Source organism: Mustela lutreola, chromosome 14 (genome assembly GCF_030435805.1).
Source record: "Mustela lutreola isolate mMusLut2 chromosome 14, mMusLut2.pri, whole genome shotgun sequence".
Taxonomy (NCBI): Eukaryota; Metazoa; Chordata; class Mammalia; order Carnivora; family Mustelidae; genus Mustela; species Mustela lutreola.
Genome location: NC_081303.1, coordinates 68872502 through 68898830, shown reverse-complemented (window position 1 = coordinate 68898830; position 26329 = coordinate 68872502). Strand labels below are relative to the sequence as shown.

The window sequence follows — 26329 nt, the reverse complement described above, 5'->3', positions numbered from 1 at the left end:
AACACTGTTTCCTCCCCACCCTTCCCCCTAATCTTTTTCCTAAGTTTAGCAGCACCTTAAAAAGTTTAGAAAGAATTTGGGGGGGGCAATTTTGATATGATTGCTTTCTTGTTTTAGGTTGTCATACTTGTATTCCTTTCAATTTTATCACTTCATGTGTTAGAATAGTTTCTAATGTGTGTGTAAACTATAAATTTAAAATCATATATACCAATATATATATTACATGCCATCATTTGACTGGAAAGCATTCATGCTTTTTTTCCCTTCACTGTCTGTCCTCGTGGTGGTGCTTTTCCTGTCCTTTGCCTCCTGAGTTCAGCCTATGAAAAGGGGAAGGCCCTTCTTACTCTACACTCACAAGTCCTACCCACTGACATAGGGTGTGTAGTCAGTTGGTGAATACAGTTGATCTGGGTCTGTGTAAGGTCAACCAGCTGGGTGAGCTCTGTAATATCTAGTACATTTTCTGGGTATTTTCAAACATTTGGCTTTTTGAAATCATGAGAATAAAAAGTTTTTGAATTTTCAATTCAATGAACATTCTGCTTAAAAATGCTTTGGCATCCAAGAACAATAATTCACCTAGATCCTTGGGTTCTTAATGTTTCTAGCTGCATAAGAAAATAAAGGGCTGGAGATTTGATGCCAATTTGGGCAGTGTAGATAGATGCTGAGCAAGGTGGTGCCAGGAAGTTCTGCTCTGAGTTGTGTGTCACTTCTACACAAATGTATGCAGGGAGGACTTCTTGATGCTCATAGTGTTGATCCGGACTAGCTGTTGACCGCTTGGTGACGAGTATCTCTGAAGTAAACAATGTTTCCAACTATGAATGGACTCTCACCACACTGGCAACTGTTGGCAGTGGACCCACTCACTCCAACCCACTCTCAGAATGTGAAATGGCAAGTGTTCAGAAGGGCACGCTATCCTCCCAAAGAGCAAACACAGAGAAGAGCCAGCCAACACAACCAGAGTTCACCTGGAGACTACAGTAACATGGTTGCTTCGCTTTCAGTATTCTTAGGAAACAATTGAATAAATGGGCCATAAACATGGAAAATCATGAGTGCGTGGAGAAGAAAAGAATGTGAAAGGAGGAAATACAAGACTGAACAATGTGATCTTCTCCTTCAAAATTTTAGAACTTTATTCAACCTTTCACGGCTACTTTCTTTCAAAAGTAACTCAACATCCTCATCTTGGTTAGCCTCGTACATGGTTAGCTTGATTCTCTTTATTACTAAATTACGTAAATCACTGCTTAATCAAATCTACTAAAGATAATGAAAAAGATCTAGCAAGCCTTAACAATAATGAAAGACATAATTAAAAGGTAAAAACTACTAAAAAATACCATGGCTTATCAGTCAGCTGCGTGCAAGGTACATTGGGGCATAACTGTGCACTTTCAGGATAAATACGATCCGCTAATGGAGGGAACAGAGTAGGGAGGCAAGATAGGATGCTAAAAAAAAGTTACATCATTTCACAAAATGCAGGGTTCTTTGAAACTCTGTCTTACTTAGAAAGCCTTCATATGTAGTCAAATTATAAAGATAATTTGGTATTTTGAGGAAAATCATCATTTTCTAAATAAACAGATGGCATCATAGGGTAATTAACCATTTTAGGCTTGACAGAATTTTTCCATCTTGGTGTATAGATGGCTCTCCTGATATTGAGGTAAGGGACATCGTGCTGGACAGCATCTGTTTTATTTGACATGATTGGAGTTGAAAATTTTGGAATTTTATACTCACATGGATTTTAAATAATTTGAAAATCGAAACATTGCTCCTAAATACTGAAGGCATATATATACATTTATTAAATACTCTGTTGTCAGGTCATTGATTTAATAAAGAATATGGTAACCGGGCGGTGGGGAGTATAAGAGAGATATAAGGAAAGAATCAATATGGATTGTGTTCAGATTGATTTTTGAAACATTCATGGTTATATCTCTTGTTAGTGACCTCCAGCCAACACAAAGACCCTCTAAAGGGAAAATTGATATTTTACATAATGTATTTGCTTAAAAAAATCAAATAATGGCTGCTTCATACAATTCGTTTCACCTTTTACTAACGGAAATCAGAAATACAGGAGTGGTTGCCCCGGGTCAGAATTAAAACAACAAATGAGATCAATTGAAATTGGTCTTTCTACATCCACATTCTTTTCAGACCGGTTTAGATGGAGAATTCGTTAGCCAAAACAAATGGATCTACATTCAATGATATCATATTCTTGTCTTATATTTGCATGCCTTTAGCAGAATGTTTCTGTAATTCTGATGAGCTTTGACAAGAACACACTGAGTAGAACTTAGTTAAGAACGAGACAGGAAAAAGACCCCAAGACAGGAAGGCATTCCAAGGACAGATAAACATCAAAGTGCACAGAAAGAGTAAGCGGGCGCTCCCTGGGGTTTTCCCTGTTTGGGTATCTTTGAATGAAGCTGCTGTGGGAAGATGCGCAGGCTGCTGGGAAACGCAGGGCATTAAGGGGGAAGTAACTCACAGGGTGATTCTCACAGCCCGACTGAATTACTACTTGATCAATTCCTGGTAAAACTCAGAGCGCACAAAGCGAGGCAGTGAATCCTTTTCCATCAGGGCATAGATTCTCTTCTGGGCCACATCAAAGCTGCTCAGGGAAGGTTCCACCAGGTTCTTCATGGTGATGTCCTTTGTGAAGTGGTCAATATTCACCTGTGGGCCAGGAAACAGGGTCACGAGTCCACTCAGGTTGCAGGATTTGATGACAGGTGGGGAGGGAAGTGGAATTTGTCACCAGTAAAACACAGGAGGGGCAGAGAGTCCTAAAAAGTGAGCAACGTCATTTCTGTTTTAGAGGCAGTGGGGTAAGGCAAGTGACGCTCCCCTACATGCAGGAATCAGATGGAGACACAAGCAGTGTTAGACACCGCCGGGGGTCAGACCCTCCACCGGCAGCTAGTATGTGCACACCGCATCAAATCCTCATGAGAACCCTACAAATGGATATATATATGTATATATATATATATATATATATATATATATATACACACACACACACACACATACATATATATGCGCGCACACACACACACACACACACACACACACACACGGCTTCAGTGACTTTCTCAAGGTCACCGAGCTAAGACGTGTAAATTGTATCCAAGACTCAGAATTCAAATCCAGGTGTCCTAATGCCTCATCCCTCAACCTTCCTTGCTTTCCACCAGGTTTCACGCCTGGTGGAGAGAGCGAAGAGGAGAAAGGAATGCTGGCCAGGACCCAGGACCTTGTGCATGGCTCTGGAGGAGCAAGGATTGGTCTCTCCTGAAACAAACCAGGCAACGATGCTTTTGACAGAATAGCAGCAAGAATAGCAGCTAATGTTTATTGAGTGCTTCGTCTGTGCAGGCTCCTTGCTGGGAACGTTATTTTAACAGGCTCTGTGCCCGTGAACCCATTTAACCTCACAGCTCGGAAGCGGATACTGACATTTCCATCTTACAAGTGAGGAGCAGAATGTTAAGCTATTTTCTCAAGGTCGGCAGTGGTAGAGAGAGGACTCAAAAGCTTAGCAATGTGGCTTTAACCAGTAGACTGCAGGGTTGGAAGGCATTGTGGCTTCTATGTCCTGAGTGCGGTGTCAACATATCACACAAGTCCCGGGGACACCATTCATATTAAGGTCCCTGTGAATGGTCCCCTGGATTTGTGCAGTGTACAGCCTGCATGTGTGTGCCTGTGTGATTTGAGAGAAATCACTCTTTATCATTTCATGTACTTTAAGAACCCTTAAGCTATCTGGCTATAGAAGAGAAAGACACAGAATCCAAGCCAGCCTGTGGTTCTGAATTGGAACACTGGTGAACATTCTGAGTCTCTCCTGGGCTGCTAGAGGTCCTTGATGCTGAGAAAAACCATCTGGACTCAGAGGATGTTGGTGAGGCAGAGTCAGAGACAGAAGCCTGATTGGGGAGTTCCAGGCCAGAATGGGCTGGACGGGGGGCATGAACTGTGCTTCAAGGTCTAGGATGGAGGAGTTGAGAGTGTGGTGAGATTTTCCATGGTGAGAGGGGCTGGAATGCTTTCTGCAGGGATGGGGCAAGATGATACAGAGCAGCCTCAGAGCTGACATCTGGGGCCTGCCTCTGCACGTGAAGACCCCAAGCCCCATGGGGTCAAGTTGCATGCCCACTAATACTCCAGAAGGACAGGCTGTGATGTGCACCACTCTGTTCCCACTCTGTAATTCTTTCTGCCACACTAAAGCAATGCTTCTTCCTTCTCTTACACTGAGTATAGACTAAGCTAGGTAGGCAATACTACTCAGAATGATTGAGTATCAGAGAAGTTTAAAGCTCTTTCCCAATCTTAATGTTTAAAAGAAGGGGGACTTGGGTGGCTCAGTTCGTTCATCAACCAACTCTTGGTTTTGGCTCAGGTCGTGATGTCAGGGTCATGAGATGGAGCCCAAGGTCAGGCTCCACACTCAGTAGGGAGTCTGCTTAAGGTCCTCTCTCCCTCTCCCTCTGCCTCTCTCTCTCTCTCTCTCTCTCTGTATGTCTCTCAAATAAATAAATAAGTCTTTAAAAAAAAAAAAAAAGAAGGGATGTGTTTAAAACTCCCAACACATTGTATCCGGCTGTTAATAACTGCTATTTTTCTATTACTTTTCTACTCAGAGGCTTCCTCTAATGAATCATTCCAATAAACATGCCTCTGTTCACTGAGCCAGGAACGTATTCTTGCCTTACTTTTAGATATGATCAAATGACAATTTGCAATGTACAAATCATCTGCATATTGAACTATGTGTGGCCGTTTCTCTTCAAAATCTTAGTTCTGGTTCTTGCCACTGTGTTTCTCCACCAGTTCCTGCTGTGAAAAGCCTGAGGTGAATATTCAGAGACAGGAAATCGAGGTTGCTACTTGCCTGTGCGAGTGTGTTACATGGGTCCATCTGTGACTCATCAACATGAACTGGTAAATTTTTCAGTCAAAATACAAGACTTGGAGAATTTTTAAAGTCATGACAGCTCCGTTTTAAACATGCTCTAGGTACACAAACATGCATGTATGTGAGATGTTTCCAGCGAAGGAGACTGAGGACGGGAGGACCTTAATTAGGGACCCGTCTGAAGTCACACATGGAGGGAGGCCTGGGATCGGGGTGTCCACGTCCATTCACCTCACAGCTATTTGCTGACTGCTCACGACGTGCCAGGAGTATGGTTTCCATCCTCTCTGCTGCCCAGCTCAGAGAACAGTGGCCGCACTCACCCACCTACCACCCATCAAGACCTACCTCTTTAGGAGCCTCCGTTTGGATGAATTCTTCATAAATTTTCTTTGCCTTCTCAGCCATCTTGGCAGGGGACTTGATCTTCTTATAGTCCTCACAGGCAAGCCAGAACTCAAGGTTCTCCTCACTGAATTCAGACTTCAGGAAACTTTTGAAGCTGGCAAGTCCATCTAGCAAGGGGAAAGGTTGGTTGGATGGATAAATGCATACATACTACATATATAATACATGTATTATAAATTTACCAAAAACATATTATACACTTATTACACATTTGCTGCTTGTTTATGAACACTGTATGCTGCTGTAGAGACTTGGCTCATTTATCACGTATTTCCATCACTTACATAAGAACAAGTGTTAGCTCATTTAGTCCCATAAATGTAAAAGACAGGTGCTATTAATGTCCTATTTCACAAATGAGATAAGAGAAATCAAGTGACTTGCTCGTAGTTAACCAGCTGGTAAGTGGCAGTGCCGGGATTCAAATCCAGGCAGTCTGTATCTGGTGATGAAGGCTTACCTGTGCACAGCATCAAGGCATACTATGAACGTCAATACCACCCAGATACTTATCAATTAGCACAAAGAAAAAAAATGCATTTGAAACTTGGTCTGGCAGCATAACACCAATGTTGATTATCACACGCAAATGACTTATAATCTTTTTTTTTTTTTTTATACAGATGATATTTGAGCAGATATGTTCCGGGCACTATGATAAGTCAGCATGGTAAGTCAAGTCATCATGGTTCCCCACCTAATGAAGCTTATGGATGTTGGGAAAATAGAAAATGAAGAAACACATAAAACATTGACACGACTAAGTAAAAGCCATATTAAAGAGAGTCACAGAGTGACAGAAGGCTCTTAAGATCGTTTTGATTTTAGGGAAGGCCCCATGAAAGGGCTATTTAGTTTGAGATGTGAGGATGTGTGGGAAAGGACCCAGTGAAGTTGCCATGAGACAAACAGTTCACTCTGCCCACTGGTCATAGGTCAGTATTTAAAACATACTAAGTTTAATATAATTACAATTACTGTGATTGTGTTTTCAGTGTGCGGTGGTTCATGCAGACTTCAGCTTACTTTAAAATGTTTACATACATGTGATACATACATACATAAACAAGTATGTATATTAGGGGTTCTTGGGTCCGATCTTTGCATTACTTTTTCTTTCTTAACCTCCACAGTGAGAGATGAGTAGAAGGCAAGGTAAAGGTCTAGGAAGGCACTGGAGAGGAATGAAGGAAAGATCACTCTGTAGGTTCAATATTTTCCTTGTTTTTAAATCTAGGTATATATATATATATGATTTTATTTATTTATTTGACAGAGAAGGAACACAAGCAGGGTGAGTGGGAAAGGGAGAAGCAGGCTTCCTGCTGAACAGGGAGCCCCATGCTGGACTCGATTCCAGGACCCCAGGATCATGACCTGAACAGAAGATAGACACTTAATGACTGAGCCACCCAGGAGCTCCTATGTATATATATTATATATATTTTTTAAACCCAAAGTCCAACAAACGCCTAGCTGTAGAGACAACCCATGTCCGTATCTATGAAAACTAGATTTCCCCAATACTCTCTGTTCAATTCCCATAACCTCTGAGGAAGTGCTCTTGGGTCAGAGCCAAACTGACCTTAGGAGGAATGTCTCTATTCTGCAAAGAACACACACATCTTCTCTGGGCCACACCACTGCCAGTCCACCTCACACCCCAGTCAATCCCCCAGCATGCATTCCTGCAAAACCCCACGCTGCTCCTTGGCGAGCCTGCACACAGCCTCGGGATACTTGTCAACACACCTCTCCAGGTATCTATTGCTGAGGCAGCAGAGGAAGCCCACCTGACCTCGGGTCTTGTGGGAGTTATCTGGGTTGTGACCCACATTATAGTCCCAGAGCCAGCCCTCATGAATGGTGTCCCTTTGGACATCCAAGCAAAATAGTGCAGCAGCCCTGTGCAAGAACAGCATGAAGCCAGCTATATTTTCCTATGAAAATAAAATAAAAGGAGTGTTAGACAAAGCCATGTCGGTTTGGTATAATAAAAATACTGAAAACGAGATTAGAATAAATCTCTTCTCCTAGAGGAAAGATGGTGAAATTTAATGTGTGGCTAGCTGATAGGTTCCATTGCATAGCTTATTGGTTCAGAGCATGGGGTCTGGAGTCAAGGCTGCGTGGGGTGGATCTTGGCACATCACATAACCACGGTAATTTGGGCAAGTGTCCTGACCTTTCTGAGCCTCCGCTGCCTCTTCTGTTGAACAGGTATAATCATGGAACCCACCTGAGAAGGTTGTAAGGATTTGGTAGTTCATGTAAAGCTCTTAAATGGTGTTGAACATGTAGCATGATAGCTGGCTCAGTAAGGACTGGATTTCATCATTGTTATTCATGCCCAATTTAAAATTCATCTTTATCACCATCTAAAACCCAACTCAAATGTTACCTCATATGGGAGGATACTACCCTCCTACTTGCTCTTGAAGATTTTTTATTATGATGAGGGAAAAGCTCACTTTGTTCTTTTGTTGGGACTGTCGCTTACATGCTAGTCTTCTCCAAGAGGCTGTCAATTCTTTAAGTTCAAGGTTTGAGTTTCATTTACTTTTGCTTCTCTTTCATATTCCACTTCCTAGTCTAAACCTGTCCTAATTTTTTTTTTTTTTTGAGAGAGAGAGAGAGTGTGTGAATGGGTGGAGGAGGGCCACGAGAAGGGGAGAGGGAGCAAGAGAGACAGAATCTCCAATAGGCTCCACACTCAGCATGGAGCCCAACATGGGGTTCATGACCCTGAGATCATGACCTGAACTGAAATCAAAAGTTGGATGCTTAACCAACCAAACCACCTGGCACCCTTGTGCTTAATATTGAATAGATTTGTGCTGAACTGAATAAAGACCATTAAGGGAAGCATTTGTTTCCAAATCACAGAACTGAAGAACACAAACTTAGAAGAAAAGTAATTTTTCTGCTAACACTCTAATGTTTTGTTTCCTAAGAAAGTTACCTAACCTCTGTTGCTTTTCTGAAAAATAGAAATTGTTATTGTACCTAAGTAAAATTATTTACACTCATTAAATAAACCAATATAGGGGCACCTGGGTGGGTTAAGCCTCTGCCTTCAGCTCAGGTCATGATCTCAGGATCCTGGGATTGAGCCCCACATTGGGCTCTCTGCTCGGCAGAAAGCCTACTTCCCCCTCTCTCTCTACCTGCCTCTCTGCATATTTGTGATCTATGTCTGTCAAATAAATAAGTAAAATATTTTAAAAAATGAATAAATAATATATGCAAGTGCTTTGGACAGTGCCTGGTACACGGTGAATAATACAAGGAAGCTCTTGCTTATATTATTATTATTATTATTATTATTATTATTATTATTATTGCTTTAAAGAAATTTGCCACTGACAGTAAGCCAAGGGCATAGATGAGCCAGAAAAGGGAAGGGAGAATATTGGAAACCAGAGGGAGAGAAGCAAGAGGTGAATGTGAAGATGGGAGAAGGGGGAAGGGTGTGGAAAGAAGGCTAGATTCAGGCAATTCCATTCCCCATGGAGGAGCTCATATCTCAAGGGTATCTCAGGAAATATGCTGACCTTTTGGAGCTCCTGGGAAAAAAAGAATTCACATAAAATCTTTCTTCTATTAGATTGTGTTTCATTCCTCCTCTGCTCTTAAAGATAGTCACATGGAGAAATTTAATGTCACCGTCTTATTTAAGCTCCCATGTGCAATCTGTTTTTGTGTTTAATGAACAACACACTGGTTATTTGTCCCATGGACCTAATGAAAACAGATAGCGTCAACTACAGAACTGAATACAAAACGTGTAAGAAACTGACATACTTTCAAAACAGAGTCAAATACACTGGAGGATTAAAAATGATTTTTTAAATGAGGAAAAGTAAGAGAAATCTTGTTAGTTGGAGAAGAAAAGATTGAGTAGCACCTTAACTGTTTTATTTTTAAGAGGTTAGGTACCAATTGATTTCATTTCCACTCAAGAAAAATGTGGATTTAAGGAATACTTGGGAACTATATCAATTGTGAGTGAATATCCTATATTAGTGGAACAGAATGCCAAATGTTCTTTATAAACAATGGAGGTGCCATGTTTAAATGGTTTCATTTATCCAATCAAACATGTGAGAAGAGACTGACATTTCAAATGCATGGATTTCTCAAATGTGTATTTCTTTGCTACGTATTTTGCATCAATCACAGCTAATGTTAGAGATTTCTCCCTATAGACTATTAGTTTTAGTAGAGTCAAACAAAAACATCTCATGAGAACCGAGTTGCTTAAATGTGGCTTAAATAATATTCACAAGGCATGATAGCTGGTTTTTGGAAGAATAGGTCAAATGTTGCTTCTGAAGGTTGATGGTGCCAGGGTGGAATTATTTGAGTGTGACAATCATTCCATTAGTCCTTCTGTAGGGACAGGTAGACAGTGAGAAGCAGGGATCAAAGACAATGTGTCAATAGGGAGACACAGAGCAAGAAGGGAAGTCAGAGAGAGAAGCAGGGGCAGAAGGGGAAATGGAAAAATAAGAAGGAAGAGAGAGACAGAGAGATAGTAAGAGCGGAGGACTATACTTGGAGAGGGAGAGGTTGTCTTTTTACTAATGTCCCCTTTCCGAGGACGTGCCTCTCTTGTGTTTCCATGAGATCTCTCTATTCATATCAGAAACTCTCTTTTTCACTTGATCTAGTTTGAATATACAGATATCCTTTCAAAGGAAGGATTTTTGACCTGAATGACTATCAAATGCTTTTCCACTTATCACTTGGGGAAATCAATTGCCCAAGTCTTAAAAATGTTAATTACTTAGAAGGATAATTATGTGGAACTTAAAATTATATGGGATTATATGGACTTTCTCTCTCTCTCCATCTCTGAAACAAACAAATAAATCTTTAAAGAAAAGATTATATGGACATTATATTATATCGACATTAAAGAAAAGATTATACGGACATTGTATTAAAGATTATATGGACATTATATAGACACACACACATACAGAGATCCATACTGTATAACACACATATATATGCATATGTAACTTTTAAATATATATGATTAAGTGAAATGTGAATATTATATGTAGATAGTTACACAAGCACACACATGTGAATACATATTTTCCACACTGAGAAGTAGAACACATTACTGTGAGAATCTCAGAGCTCAAGGTCACACCATGGTCATTGTCTATGTGCAACCTGAAAGACTTCAGTCCCTCAACAAATGCTAAGGTGTTAACACTAACTGTCTCTGGCTTAACTTCAACCCCCGTCTTTCTTCTATCAATAGCTCCCTGTTTCCTACAAGCCTGAAATATATAAACGTGTGGCCTGAAGGATTAGTGTGACCTGAAAAGGATTGTATATATGCACACAAATATATATCCTTCTCCTTAGTGGTTTTGCAAAATTGAGAATAGTTCTGTTACTTCTCAGGGTTTCTTGACTACAGCAAGAAATAGCTGCACCCAGGATACTTGGGATTCATAATGTATCAATATATCATCTGTGAGATTGCAATTGGCCCCAAAACCATTAAGTAAGACAAGAAATAAGTCAACTGATAGACATATATATTTTTCTCTTGGTGGATCACATGGGATTTCTGGATCTGGGAAGCAAATTGAATTCATTCATCCACACATTAAGCCAATAAACATTTACTGAACACTTTACATATGTTGGAGCAGGGTATTCTGTTTAACACAAGCAATAAAAAGAGAATCATAAGTGGATAAAATTAAGAAAGTTACGAAGTTGAGGTTTGGCTGTTCTGCCTCCAAAGATAATGATTCTGTCTCAGGTAAACAGAAGCTTCCCTACCAAAACCAAGTCATTAAAAAAAAAAATCATATATAATTCTGCTCTGGGCCTATTGATCATGATGCTCCTGTGAAAAATATTTTTAAAATCTATATTTTTGCAAAGCATATAAGAAAGTTTCATATGCCATTCTTGGGGTAAAGATGTAGAAATATGGGTTCTTAAAATTAACTATTCAACAAATTACTCTCCCCATATTGTGTACTTCTTATTGGGAGATTATTCAGATCAAAAGATTGAGTCCTGGGGGTGCCTGGGTGGCTCAGGGGCTTAGGCATCTGTAATTGGCTCAGGTCAGGATCTAAGGGTCCTGGGATCAAGTCCTGTGTAAGACTCCTTGCTCAGCGGAGAGCCCAAGTCTCCCTCTCCCTCTCCTTCTGTCCCTCCTCCATTTCTGCTTGTGCTCCCTCTCCCTCTCTCTCTCTCTCTCTTAAATAAATAAATAAAACCTTTAAAAAAAAGAAGATTGAGTCCTGGCTGTCACTGAGTTTATAATTTATCATAGGAGGAAGATGCCTATGAAAAAGCACACCATAGCATGTATTAAGCAGGAGAAAAGTTGTGCAGGCAGAAGCTCTGGAAGCTCAGAGGGAGATCAGTCTGGATAAGACTAGGCATTTTGTGTTTGGATTTGCTTTTATAGGAGAGGAAGAATTTCTACAGCTAGAGATATGAATACAAAGTATTCCAACCAAAGGGACTGCATGCAGAAATTCCCGAGGGAGAACACTTCAGTGTGACTGCAGACCAGCCATTTAAGTATTATGGAGCAGCTTAAACATTGGAAACTTGAAAATGAATCTGTTGGCCTTGGGAATGGGTAAGAATTTGCATTAGGGGAAAGACAAGTAGTGCTCAGGTATATTGGTATTAGCTTGGAAGTGGGTTCTTAATAGCACTTTGGTCATGTCTTGAATAAACATCCAACCAGCAAGCACCAGAAGAGGAAACAAGGTCTGGGGAGAGAATAACCCACGTTGGGCCAGAAAAACAGTTAATAGCAGCTTTCATTGAGACATACTATCCAACCTGTGCTTCCTAATCCAGTGGTCTGCACACTACTCTAGCCAATCCTTGTCAAGTCATTATGACACTAAGCTGGAAAAGGCAGTATCTCTCTTTTCCTGATGAAAACATTAAGAAGCACATGTGCCAAGCCATGTGGGTAAGCAGGATGATGGGAAAACAACATGCAATCCCGAGTCCTCAGGACATTTTATTTTCACATTCTCTTCCAATGCAGTAGACCTTCCTCTTCTTATGAGCTAGATAACCACACTCCCTTGGCATCCTTACCTTGTGAGACCACTTTGAAAAATGGAAGAAATGTCAGAATTGGAGAAGAAGGACACAGACCGTACAAAGGCAACATTTTGCCTCTGTCCCTGCCCTGAGCTTTTATAAAAGACAATTCCAACTCACAGTTGTTCTGCAGGAGCTTGTCCAGGCAGTCACGCCACTGCAGGGCCTCATCCAAGGTAGGTCTAAATCAAGAATTAGGGGAAAGAAAAAGGCAACAGCCATGAGAAGAAGGGAATTAACCATTCACTGACGATGTCTTGGACCTGTTTTTCTCAGAAATGATACACCCAATGACCCATCCTCAGGACAAGGGAGTTTGTTATTTTCTTTCTAATAAATCAAGTTTGGTGGGTTGGGTTTGCTTTCACACATGGATATTGTGTATTTTTTTCCTTCCTTCCTTCCTTGTTTGAGACTTTTATTTGTTTGGGAGAGAGAGCAAGAGAGCAAGAGCATGAGTGGAGGGGAAAGGCAAAGGGAGTGGGAGAAGCAGGCTTCCAACTGAGCAGGGACCCCTATTCCAAGGTTCCTGGGATTGTGACCTGAGCCAAAGGCAGACACTTAACCCCCCCGGCAACCTAAGAGGTGTATTTTCATCTCCTTTTGTGCAATCTGTTTAGGTCTCTCTCTTTTTAGAAGCAAAGTCTATTTGTCATGAAGCTGTGTCTTGGCATTCTTGTATATTCCATGACAGTATCTCCAATTGTGACCTTTTTTCCCAAATGTAACGGAATGAAATCCAGTGGCCCCATTATAGGGATTGAACTCACATTCTGCGCCTCACCAGTGCTCCCCTTTAGCTGCCCAATTTAATCAGCAAAGGGCATTTGATTCCACATCTGTATCCCATTGCCATTGTTAAAACTGGCGGAAGATGAAATGTGGGGATGCTGCCTCATGGTGGAAAAGTGATCACCGTATGTCTACATTTTTAAAAATCAGGATGCATTTTTCCTGCCCAGTTAGGATAGAAGAATAATTCTTAAAATATTTTCTCTGAGAAGAAAATTGGTTATACATCATGAATGAGAATGTTGTACATAAATGCTTTAGATGCTGACTCAAAAGGAGAAGGTAATAGCCAACACATAATTCCCCTTAGGCTGTTTTTAACATTTATTTATGCAGAAACCCCGCAGTTATCTCGTTAAAACCACCAGCTCTTCTCTCACAGCAGGACTGTGTCAAGGCAGACTGCTGTTGTCTGGGAAAAATGGCTGACTCTGCCCTCCTGGGGCTCCCCTCCTCCAACTCCTGCATTGTCATGTGAGTTCTTCCTTGTCAAATCAAAAGAGACTAACAAGGCAGGCATTAGAATATTAGGGCCCGGTGAGTGAGTAGCTCAATCATTAAGCATCTGACTTTGGCTCAGGTCATGATCCCAGGGTCCTGGGATCAAGCCCTGCATTGGGCTCTCTGCTCAGCAGGAAGCCTGCTTCTCCCTCTCCCACTTCCCCTGCTTGTGTTTCCTCTCGCTGTGTCTCTCTCTGTCAAATAATAAATTTTTAAAAAATGGAATATTAAGGCCAATGAAGGTATTCTTCCTAAGTTGGAACTTCCTTAGCACTTCGTTTTTTGTTTTTGTTTTAATCTACTCTTCAGACAGCACAGGAACATTCCTGCTTGTCTTAAAAAAAAAAAATCTTGGGGTTTTAAGCATTCAGATTAGCAGCTGAGGTTGACGAGACAATTGCTAGTTCTACTTTTTATTGTGCTGCCCTGGCTTAAATATTGCATCACTTTATTTATGTAAGGAGTCCAAGATGGCAGTAGCTTTTTTTGGCTAAAGTGCTGTGAATATAGCCGTCACTTCTGTGTTCTTCATTGCAGAATATGTACAGATTTGGAGTCTTAATTATTTGACTTTCCATAAAGCTTTACGTTTTTACTATTTGAAGATTAAACACGGTGAAAAAAAAAAAAACAAAACCTCACATGGTTTCCATTTTCCTGGCTACAAACACAGGTGTCATCGATTAAGAGCACCACACCAATTCCTCGGAAATTTATTTTTAATAAGTGAATGACCCTCCCTCCCCACCCCATTTTCTTCTGGTTAGTACAAAGGAGCACAGGAAAGAGAAATGACATGAGGAAAGGATTGCAAGAATTCTTCTGTCTCATTTTATTTCTAACCAGAAAAGGACTTGTTTTTCTAGAGGTCATACCTCCTTTTGGTTCGTCTTTATAACTCTTCCTATGTGTATATTATTTCATACCTACATTCTTAGCGTTAGAACTCACACATCTTAATTTCTTCACTACAGGGGGTTCAACGCTCTGCTAGACATGCGCCACGGTTTTATTGATTGTTGACAGAAATAGCAGGACAGTAAATAGTTGGACAAAAGAAGCAGAGAAAGGGGGAAGGCCGGGCTCATTCTCTGAATCGTTTTCTGATTTTATAAATATTCTCATAAAATGAGATCTCCTACCTTCCCCCTCTTTTCCTCTGGTTAATACAGAGGAGCACAGGAAGAAGAAATGACATAAGCAGGTGCACCCCACTAAAGCGTGCTACCAGACCCAATTTGTCCCAAACAGTCTTGTTAGAACCAGACTAATGATCAATAGCAGCAGTACATCACAGCCGAGATTAAATTCCTGAAAAGGACATGTGCTGAGCCCGCCTGGGGGTTAAATTAGTCCAAATTGATTCAAGGACACAGTGGAGCAGGACGCGTACCCCACTGCATAAAGCCCAGTGTTCTGATCACCAGCCTAGGAGGGAGCAGAGGTTCATCCTGTCCTGATTCTCAGAATTTGCCAGCCCTCATTAAGTCTGACTTCTTTGGAAACAAGATAGATGCAGATCTAAATGGCCAATAAGTGCCCTGGTTTGCAAGGTCATTGGTGACCACAGAGAGTGGGCACGGAGTCTGTGTGTGTGTGGGGGGGGGGGGGAGGCGGAGGAAGCCAGTTCGCATGAAAGGCAAAATAAACATTTATAGAGATGATTAACTGTGTGTTTTATAATGCCCAGTGTAAATGCCAACTGGTCCAGGAAGTGGCCACCTCGATGGAAGTTTTCTCTCTCTTTACTATACTCTTACCTGTGCACTTTTGAATCTCTTACGTGGCCACAACATACTCACTGCCTCAAGGTAGAGTTTGTCCCTCATGGAGAATGTCGCCTGTTCCACCTGGCCCACGCCTCACCTGCAGCACTAATCATGCACTAAGCATGCGTGGAATGCAAACATTCACGACGGTTCCATGGGCCCATAGTTAGTCTGGTTGATGAAAGCCATAAATGACCCGAAAGTTTCATTTCGAAAATGGCAGCCCCGCAACCCATTAACTCCAACTGCGGGCAACTCCTGACGCTTCCTAAGCTGTAACCATGGGGAAGTTTTTAACCTCTTGCAACACCAGTGGTTTCCTTTCCTTGTTCTATTTTAAATCTACACGGCCCCTGGCACCCATTTAAACACTTCTGGTAATGTTCTCACGTGCTCTTCTTCTTGACAAGGGAAATGAAATCCCAGTTATTTATCGGCCCTTAATGCCTGCTCTGCTCTCCCTTCCTTCCCCACAGGGCAATACGGTCATGACTCTGCTCAAGTCCATTCATGGAAATTTGTTAAGCCCGTGCCCCACGGCCAACAGTGACCTGGCGCTGAGGATGGGGATGCAGATGAAAAACACCTGCTTCTTTTTGTGGTCTCTGTGGCCAGACATTGTACATCCAGCTGTATTCCTGGCAGTGATGCTCAGACAGCAGTCCACCCAGTGAGAGCAAGGGTGCGGGAACAATTGGGAACTCTTCTCCTCTACAAGGTGGGGTCCTGCTAATACGTGGAGGTCATCCTAGAGTTATAAAGTGGTAAAACGCCACCAACAGAATGTGGTTAAAAATTAGTGGCGGGGCGCCTGGGTGGCTCAATCAGTTAAGCCTCTGCCTTTGGCTCAGGTCATGATCCCAGGGTCCTGGGATCGAGCCCTGCGTCTGGCTCCCTGCTTGGCGGGAAGTCTGCTTCTCCCCCTCCGACTCCCCCTGCTTGTGTTCTCTCTCTCTGTGTGTCTCTGTCAAATAAATAAATTAAATTTTAAAAAAATAGCGGCAGGGGCGCCTGGGTGGCTCAGTTGGTTAGATACCTGCCTTTGGCTCAGATCATAATTCCAGGGTCCTGGGATTGAGCCCCCGTCGGGCTCCCTGCTCAGTGGGAAGCCTGCTTCTCCCTCTCCTGCTCCCCCTGCTTGTGCTTTTCTCCTTCTCTCTCTCTCTCTCTCAAATAAGTAAAATGTTTAAAAAGAAAAAAAAAATAGTGCCATAGGCCAGAGGGAAAAGGAACATCTAGAATATTAAATAAACCATCGGAATATCTGTATCAGCTCCTGGGCATTTCCCAATTGGTTCTATGACAAGCCATGATAACAGTTATTGCAAACTAAATTTATGTGGTGTACTGATTTGTTTATTACTCATGATGAGGACCTAGAACATAGCCTTAGGGAATGCTTACATACAGAGAGGGTGGGCAAAAGTGGGAGTCCTTAGAGAGAGAGAAGGCAGGGTTAGACGTGAAGGAAGAGAGTTTTCAGGAGGCCAACTGTTGAGCAAACTCTGGCAAAGGGGAAAAGGCACACCTGTAGAGAGGGTTCCTTTGGATGATAAGTTTTAAACCAGATAAGCAAGAGTGAATAGAAGATCCTGGAAGCAGTGGCTTTTGTGAAAGGAGATTCAAAACCAAGCAAGAGTGGCTGAGAGTAGAGTCAAGAATAGAGTCAAGCGGACGTTGAGGAAGCAGGACTCTTCTCCAAACTCGTCTTGTTGGTCGCACCTGGACCACTTCCTGGAGCACGTCCTACTGCTCCAGACTGAGACAGAGATCATGTAACACCTGCTAGCTGAGCAGACCGTCCTGCATTAGATAGTTAGAGGTCTGCCAGGGTCAGTCACAAGTCCTCCAAAGCAAGTTACATAACCTTGTGGTTCGCCTTTATAAGCCTGCACTTCACGCTGGCTCTTGGGAACACATCTTCGATTGCAGTCGACTTTGTGTCTCCTAGATTGCCATCTCTAAGACCCCAAATAGATGCTTTGGTTGTCTTACAGCTTCTTCTGGATGGACACATCCTGCTTCTAGAACTGCCTGATGAACACAAGAGAAAGGGGAAGGAGTAGGAAGGAGGGGGCTGAGAGAGTTCGTTGTCGGAACGGAACATGGTCCCAGAGGGAGAAGAGCAGTTAAGAACACAGACACTGGCTACGGGTGGTAGGAATTTAGGCAACTCTTTCCTGTTTTTTTGTTTTTGTTTTTTTAGATTTCTCTTTTTCTAATGAGAAAAATAAAAACATTAAAAAAAACAGAAAATGCCTTTTTTGAGAGGGGGGCTAGAGGGGTCGAGGGGGAGGGAGGAAGAGAATCTCAGGCAAGCTCCAGGCCTTGCATAGAGCCTGACACAGAGCCTGACACAGGGCTTGATCTCACCACCCTGAAATCATGACCTGAGCCAAAAATAAGAGTTGGACATTTCACCGAATGAGCCACCCAGGCATCCCAGAGAATGCTTTTTTTTTTTAAAAGGGACTGCTTTTTTTTTTTTTTTTTTTTTTTTTTAAAGATGAGAGGGTTAAAAATACCTTCAGTCTGGAGAAGGTTTATTTTCTTCTCTGAGAGAAGAACACGGGTACAAAAATACAGAGAAGTTTTAAGCGGGGGAGAAGAGAGATTGATTGAGCTCATGCAGAAAACAGTCTTTTCTGTTAGTTAAAGGGCTCGGATACTTGCCAAATCCAGGAGGTGGAACGGGTTTAGGGGCTTAGAAGAAGGTGGGAAAGCCTTGTAGTAGTCACTGACAAGTGCAGTAGAGACAGGCAGGCCCCCCACCCCCAATAATTCAAACTCCTGGAAGAAAAAAGAAATAGAAGATAAGAGAAAAAAAATATCCAATAAATATCAACCCCAGCTTTCCTTCCAAACTGCTTCTGACCGAATCCCTTTTAAGCCAAATAGTTCAAGTGTCTGTGTGGAACCTTAAAGCAGAGAATCAAAGCAGGAAAGGTAGAGCCATCCTTTTTAAAGTGAATTCCTACAGATCCATAACCACCCCATTGTTTACTTCAAAATAGATTTTTTTGATCTGTTGCTGTTGCAAAATGTGGTTCTTATGCCCCTCCAGTGCCTGGTGCCTGCCACTCCCCACTGAATTAGCTTCCCCTTTCTAAATGCACCAAACTCAATTATGCCTCACTTCCGGTTGGGGATCACTTTGAAGTAAGACGAGGGGAATGGAACCATCCACTTAGGTTGATGGAAAAAGATTTAAAAAGAGGAACCTGTCTTTTTATCTCCCAACCAATCCAGCTATATTAAGTTGAAGGTTATCTGGACCAAGAGAAGATTGACCAGTTTATACAGATGTCAAATTTAAAAAGAAACGGAGATTAAAAGGGATTCCTGTGCTTTTACCACCCTTCTGCCATCTCCTCGAAGCTTTCCAATAGCAGAACAGAGGAATGCGAGCACATTTGGCTTTCCTCCTTCCTGCTCTCCTTTCTTGATTTTCAGGCCCATGAAGCTGTTTGAAGGGGAAGATGGAGGGCATGGGGGGGGGGGGACTGGCTGCGTGGCTGGGGGGAAGATGGGAAGCCAAGTGCGTGCTCAGGGTAGAGTTACCACGTCATGGCGGAGTCCATGCCATTGGGGAGCTGCACCCCATGCCATACAGCTTAACTCTACATACTCTCACCCCTTGCCTAAATTGGTGGAAGTACGTGTGGGAAGGTGAGGGAGAAGGGAGAGAGGACTATGGAAGTCCAGTCAGGAATACTAATTTATAGATTGGGGTTAACAATGATCCATATACATTACATAGAATTGGCCAGGCAAGAATTAGTTCCTCTGTCAAGGAACAGTCTTCTGTTCCTCTGAAGGAATCATATTTGGAGAAGAAGCTATTCGGCTTAAATTGCCTGCCTCGGTCGTAGCATCTTCCTGAGGGAAATGTTTCCATTTCTAGCTTCCCACCCAGGAGGCAGCCTTGGGTCCTTTCTCAGCAGATGAGCGTCCAGTGATTTTTTTTTTTTTTTTTTTAAGATATTTATTTATTTATTTATTTTGACAGAGAGAGATAGCCAGAGCAGGAACACAAGCAGGGGTAGTGGGAGAGGGAGAAGCAGGCTTCTTGCCTAGAAGGGAGTTGATGTGGGTCTCGATCCCAGGACCCTGGGATCATGACCTAAGCCTGAGCCAAAGGCAGATGCTTAACAACTGAGCCACCCAGGCGCCCCAAGCATCCAGGGAACTTAAGGAACCGGGTCAGGAGCGGTTACCTGAACCCCAGGCAGCGGGTGATCAGGTATTTTTTCTGTCATGCCTCTGTGTGGTGAGTGGCTGGGGAGTTATTTAAATGCTGTTGCCATTTTATAAGGTATGCTTTCTCTCAAACAGGGTCCCAAGGCAGGGCCTTCTCTTTATTGTTAAGTGACCTGATGGTATTGCTTGTTATGGTCCTGACATAGGAGAGTAGAAAAATGCTTATTTACAGACCAGGTATCTGAGAGATCTTATGATCGTCAATGAGTAACGGAGAGTGGAGAGCTCTCCAGGTGAGGGATGGTGCTATACATCTGAGAAGCAGCCATCGTCTGGGGGAAAAGGAGCGGAATCCATGCTCATGACTCACTTCTGGGTCTTGGCTGGTTTTTCTGGCTTCTCATTGTATGGAATGACAAGGTCAACAGCTGAGTCTGGCTTCTGGAGGAGAATTCCCAACTTGATCTTAATCTCCTTGGCCCTGAAAAAAAAAAGATATAAGGAGGAATAGGAACACTGTCCAAGCATACAGATCTGAAACTCAGATTTCTTTCTGTGTCAAAGGAACAAAAATGAACAAGGCCCCATTTTTACTGTTGTGGCAGGAAGAATACTAATGTAGAAATGGGACACATGAATCCTAATAATTAACAATTATCAAGCTCCTTTTAAGGCCCTGATTGATATGCATTATTAATTATTATGTATTAATATTAATATGCATTAGTTCATCTTAATTACTGTTTTGCATATATTCTTTCACTTTATATATGAGGAATACTACAGTATTATTCCCATTTTACAGATGAAGACATTGAAAGTCAGAGTGTTTAAATAACTTACCTAAGATAACCCAGCGAGTCTGTGGTGGAGATGGGACTGGAGCCCACACCATCTGACTCCAGAGTTCACAGGTGAGCTACTCACTCCCCTGCGTACCTGTCTTCTGAGGGCTCTGGTCCCACATCTGCCATTAATTAGATGTAGACTATTTGAAAAAAATCATATATATATATATATATATATATATATATTTATTTTAGCACTAGGCCTCAGTTTCCTCATCTATAAAGTGACAGAGCTAATCGAGATGTTTTCTTCAGCTGTCTCCAGCCATAAAATTAAATTATTCTGCCTGAAGATGTCTTCCCTAAAAGTGTTCTTTATTTAGATGGATTTGATTTTTTTTTTCCCCCAACTGCTTGCCCCTTGTTCCATAATGGCTACTGGCCTATGTTTTTTGCAGGAAGCCTTTGGGAGATGAGCATTTATTGCCAAAGGACCGATGATAGAAGCATTTTATTACTGCTTTCTACCCTCAACATTTTGGTACGTAGATGGAGTCAGAATTCTGTGCCTTCCTCTACCAAAGGACACAATCATTTTCATGCCTCGTTTCAAAACTAACCTTCTAAGTCTTCCATCATTTCATGGTGAGTCTGAACTCAAAAGAGCACCAAGCAAGTTGTGAACATTAACCTGTAAGGCAAGCTGTCGTAGATGGAGAGACCCCCAAAGCTGCTTTTTCATCGTTTCTTTGGCACTTTATACAACAAGGTCTTAAGACAGGATTTATCACGTTGCACCATGATAGCTGATTCATGCGTGTTTTCCAAGCTGGGTGTGAGAGCCCCATGAAGGCGGGCATCGATTCCTAAATACCTTCACCTTCTGGGGCATCACAATGCATGGTGACACCGTCAACACTCAAAAGCATTCACCAAAGTCAACTAAAAATACCATGAATTTGTTCTTCACAAGTCTGCTCACATGTGTCTGCAAGCCCACACTCATCTGAACCCAAATCTTCAAGAGTTATGATGGGATTCATCCTGTGGCCCGATAGGACTTTGCTGCTATAAATAGACTTTTCCCATCCATTCCCATGGAGACAGGGATGAGACCATTTAAGTACATACAACGTGTGGGATTAACAATCATGGATACCAAGAGAGGAAAAGTTAAGTAAATGGACTGTATGCCTTACCAAAAACCCTATAAATACTGAATCAGTATCATAGTTTTCTGTGGTATCATAAATACAAATTCCAAAGTAAGATCTTGATTTGATCACGTCTAAACGTCTTTCTCTTTCCATTTCCTTCTGCGTCCATTCCACACCCCAGCAGATCAAGCTCACCCAAGCCCAGCACTTTGCTTGAAACCGGGCGGGTTCCGCGGGGGAGCTTACATAACACAGGAGAATAAGAATAAGTGTCATTTTGCATCTAAGCTCAGCAGGTTGCTTAAATTAACTAATGTTTTGGATTTTTTTTTTTTTTTTTGCCTAGAAAACGGGACTGATAAAATAGTACATCCTCTTTTTCGTGATGATTAAATATGCTAATCATGTGAATCACTTAGCAGAGCATTTGGCATATAATACTGCTTCTTCAAAGTTAGTTCTAACTGCATAATCCTTTTTCCAACTGAGCTCAGCCCGCGTTCCCTAGCTTCAAGTACCAGATTAAAACATCCAAAAAGATTCCCACAAGTTACTAAGAATTACTACTCCCACCGCCTGCCATATTCTAGCTCTGGAAACAAGAACCACCAATTTCATATTTATCTGGAATAGAAAGAAAACATTCCTAGGACAGGGGGTGGGGGGAAGGCATGCAATATTTGTGGCTGCCCTCGGCTGGCTGGCGTCCAGTAGGACTGCCAGAAACACCGGGTCCATCTTTGCCGTCCAGTGGTACTATCCCACCCAGCTCTCGAAGACCATCCATTACACTCTCCTTCTGGTCCCAGCTGCCCTCAGTCCCTGCCCTGAAGGGGAGGGCTGCATGCGGGGACCGTGTTGAGCCTCGACCTTGACTCCGTAGTTCACTCACTGATGTTTAGATAAGGATTATGTCTTGAATGTGTCCCAGATGCTTGGTTTTTTGTTTGGTTGATTATTAAAGTTTTGGTGTTTTGGCTTTTTTTTTTTTCCTTTCAACTTCTGTTTATTTTTTTTTTCCTTCCCTCCTTATGCCTTTTGCTCCATTTGAACTATTTGCTTTTGTAAAAGGCAGAGAGATATTTGTATATGATTCCCTGGTCAAAGACTAGGATGGACATGAAGGGGTAATTAGAAGGAAGGAGTGGAGTATTTTTATTAAATTTCATTTATTCATTACTGCTGGAGCATGCTTACTATGTCAGCAGTAGGCAGTAAACACACAAACACAATGTTTGGTCCTTGCCTTCAAGGTCCTGATAGCTGTTTGTGGCCTCAAATTTGTGAGAGCGCCCAAGCACTGATTCAAGGAGAGGGTGTCCAGAGAGCAGCAGAGCTCTGGCGCCCAAGGGCAGGTCAGAGAGCTTCTGAGAGGAGGCAGAATGGGAGCAGCAGTTGGTTGGGTGGACAAGAAAAGGACAGACCTTCCAGGCAGAAAGAGAGGAATGTGCCTAATGTTTGAAGATACACAGGACTGGTTCTTCTATATTTCTTCAGTGTAATGTGTGATTAGAGAGAACAGAAAGTCTTGTTAGAAGACGTGGGCTCGCTCTGCCTGCCCTCCCTGATGAACAGAGGGGCGAAAGAAGAACCTAGGGCAATTGTGGTAGGAAAACAAGAAGAAGGGGGTAAAATGACTGAAAGGTGGCTTCAAAGATGGTCTGTGAGTAAACGAGTGTCATCCTCTCTTACAAACTCAATCTGTGTCAAGTTTTTCTTTTGTTAACTCGTTCAAGATGTATTTTCCCATAAAAACACGATCAATGGTGGTTAAATTGCTAAGACATCCCACAAAAAAGCCTTTTAAAACCAGAAGGAATCCAAACCCTAGTACGGTTTCGTTGGTATCACTGATTAAATTAGTTTTTCTTGGGATGATCTAGAAATCAATGGCCATTTTTAAACTGTCTATAGAAAATTATATTCCATTTCCTAGGGTAGACAAACATACCAGTATATCAGATTACTCTTTCCCTCATACTTGCCCTGGGGATATAAAGGAGAAAGGGCGGTCCGGGCTTTGCTTAAACTTGTTGGGATGGCTTCAAACTCCTAACTTCCTCTATGTTCAAACATCAGACACTAAAGAGACTCTGTAAGGCAGGCAGGCAGTCCATTTGGTTTAATTAGGAGTTTGCAGGAATACAGAGAATAAATAATATGATGGCATCTCTTCTTCTAAAACACGAAAAGTTTACAGGATGAGGAGTTGTCAGATGCTAGAGTTGAAACCACTTGAAACCTTTTATTCTGTTTGCAAGGATAAACAGTGTTACTACATTTGTTTTTCTCCTCAGGAGTTCCTGGAACAAGCGGGAAACCTCCCTCCTGCCTCTTCCTCCCAGCCCCTCCCCCCGCACACATATGGGAACAAAATAAACCGAGTGGAAAATCAAACAAAACGAAAACTCAAACCTATCATTTTATCTCCCTCCCTTAAAAATCAACTTGCGTGTATCTGACATGAATTTAATGTCAAAAACAACCCCATCTGGAGGAGAAAACTTTCTGACACGTTGATGATTTCAACTCGGTCTTGGGTTCTGTTTGACCATAAACCCGGCCTGTTTCCTGGCTGAGTTACAGTAACGCCGGTGAACAAGAAACAATTCGCATCTCCTCTCATCTCCTCCCCATCTCGGCATCCTTTGGTTTTACAAAGAAAACATTGTTTTGAAATAAAATCAATTGAAATACCTGGGCGAAAGTTTAATTAGAGGCTGGAAGGAAGAGAATTCTCTCTGTAGATGACTCACATTCGTGGTTTCAAACTGGAAAGGCTTGAAGCAATTGCAGTTTGCAGTTTTAAATCTGTGCCTTCTGTGGGTATAGTGGCCAGAAAATCAAATTTCAAAAGGCTCTGGGCCACCTAGGTTTTTCCTTCTAATGGGTGAATTGAGTCCAAGTTATTACCTTAAGGTGCACAGGCATGAAAAACAGTACAAGCAATCAACCAAAATGGAAATAAATATAACTTAATTTTTAAAAACAGTTCTGTTCAAGTAGAATATAGGAGAGCCAGCTGTGTATGTAAAGTCCTATGCTAGGTGTTTCAAGGGTTACAGTGAATCATGATTCCTTGTCTCCTCAGTCTCCTCATGTACATGCCAACTATATGCTAGATATTTTTCTAGGCACTGACCACACTGGATGGAATAGAACAACCGAAGGCCCCAAGTTCAATGAGCTCAAGTGTGTGTCGCTGTGAAAACGTGCAGGCAGTGCAATGGTAGCATAGGTCCCACGGTTGTCCCTACGATGTTCACAGAGCCGACTGTATTTTTCCTTTATGGCCCTTATCAATTTGCACACATATCTCTGTCTATTTGGGTCTTGTCTCTCTCTCCCATTAGAGTGACAGGTCTCCAGCAATATCAATTCCAGTCTCAGCACGTTTCTCAGGGCCTGGCACTTACCAGGTGCTCAAAAAAGACCTGCTCTGTACATCGACGAATCAAAAAATGAACGAGTGAGTTGAATTTCTACGTAACATTAAAACTGCATTGCGGGTTAAGTGATGTACTGGGGTGTGGCGCAGAAGAGGTCCCTGAGAACTGGGCTGTTTTTAATTTGAATCGCTGGGTGGGAGAGGTTAAAAGCCACTGAGTGACGACAGGGACTCTCAAGTAACTAAATTCAATCTCAGAGTCAACTGAATTCAATCGTTCTCCGTTCAAGAGGTCGAGGGGCAGGTAAGGCTCAAACTGAGCATGCACATTCCGTCACGCCAGACCCGGCAATACTCCCATGAGAGGGGCGAAGAGGCAATGACAACCACTGACAGTCTGATCAGAATCTACTGTGAGACCATAATGGATAAGGACTTAAAAGAAACAGAAAGAGCCAAGAAGCTGGACCAGTCCTGTGGCTTGGAAGACTGTCAGTCATCCCAGGCAGTTTCGGGCTAGACTGCAGACGTATCTCGGGAAGAGTCAGGAGGAAACACAAGATGGAGGCCCTCTGGGAAGTACAGACCAGGGGTTTTACCTTTCCCAAAGAGGTGTCCCAACCAGTCCCGTCTCAAGGACAATCCAGTTTAAAGTCAATTCTGCTTAAATCTGTGTCGCCGATGCCCCCTGCTGGTCATGGACAGGTGTGCGCGTCGGTGGAGAATTCACCTTGAGAGCAGACCTCTGTGCCCCAGGCTGCTGCCTTCTGAAGAAACACCACAGGACTAAAAAGGACATGCCCTTTCCTGGCTCCTGAAGTGTAATGAATACCAAGAAAAGATAAACAACATTTTCTAAGACATTTGTTGGCAACCAGTCCCCATGGCTGGAGAGTACGAAAACTCTCAACTCCCCAGGATTCTCCGAACATGGTCTTTTAAAGCCAAGACCAGTTTTCAAATGCAGGGAGAAAGCTGTGCTGGGTCATTACGGTAGAGCGAGAATGTATCAGTTTCGCATCCACTTTTCCTGAATTAACCTACTTCAATACGAACTATAGAAAAAGTCACTCCTTGCTTACATTCTAGCTCCTACCTTGATGGCCCCTGATTAACTTGGTATCTGCAGGTCCCTCAAGGCAAACCTCAGTGAAGACTAGGGAGTCAACCAGGGTACTTATTTATATAAACTGACTTTATTTCATAGGATCATAGCAGAAACAGAAAAAACTGGCCTCAGCAGACTT

At 42.3% G+C, this 26329-nt stretch overlaps 1 protein-coding gene across 1 annotated transcript in view; it reads right to left on the bottom strand.

The window, feature by feature from the left end:
• Positions 1 to 1125: 1125 nt before the first annotated feature.
• Positions 1126 to 26329, bottom strand: part of RGS5 (regulator of G protein signaling 5) — a 44069-nt gene continuing 18865 nt past the window's right edge. The window contains exons 2-5 of the mRNA XM_059146052.1: positions 20120 to 20230; positions 12608 to 12669; positions 5315 to 5481; positions 1126 to 2718 (exon numbers count right to left, since the gene is read on the bottom strand). Coding sequence (XP_059002035.1) covers positions 2557 to 2718; positions 5315 to 5481; positions 12608 to 12669; positions 20120 to 20230 — 502 coding nt within the window. The 3' untranslated portion in view covers positions 1126 to 2556. The remainder of the gene's footprint in view (positions 2719 to 5314; positions 5482 to 12607; positions 12670 to 20119; positions 20231 to 26329) is intronic.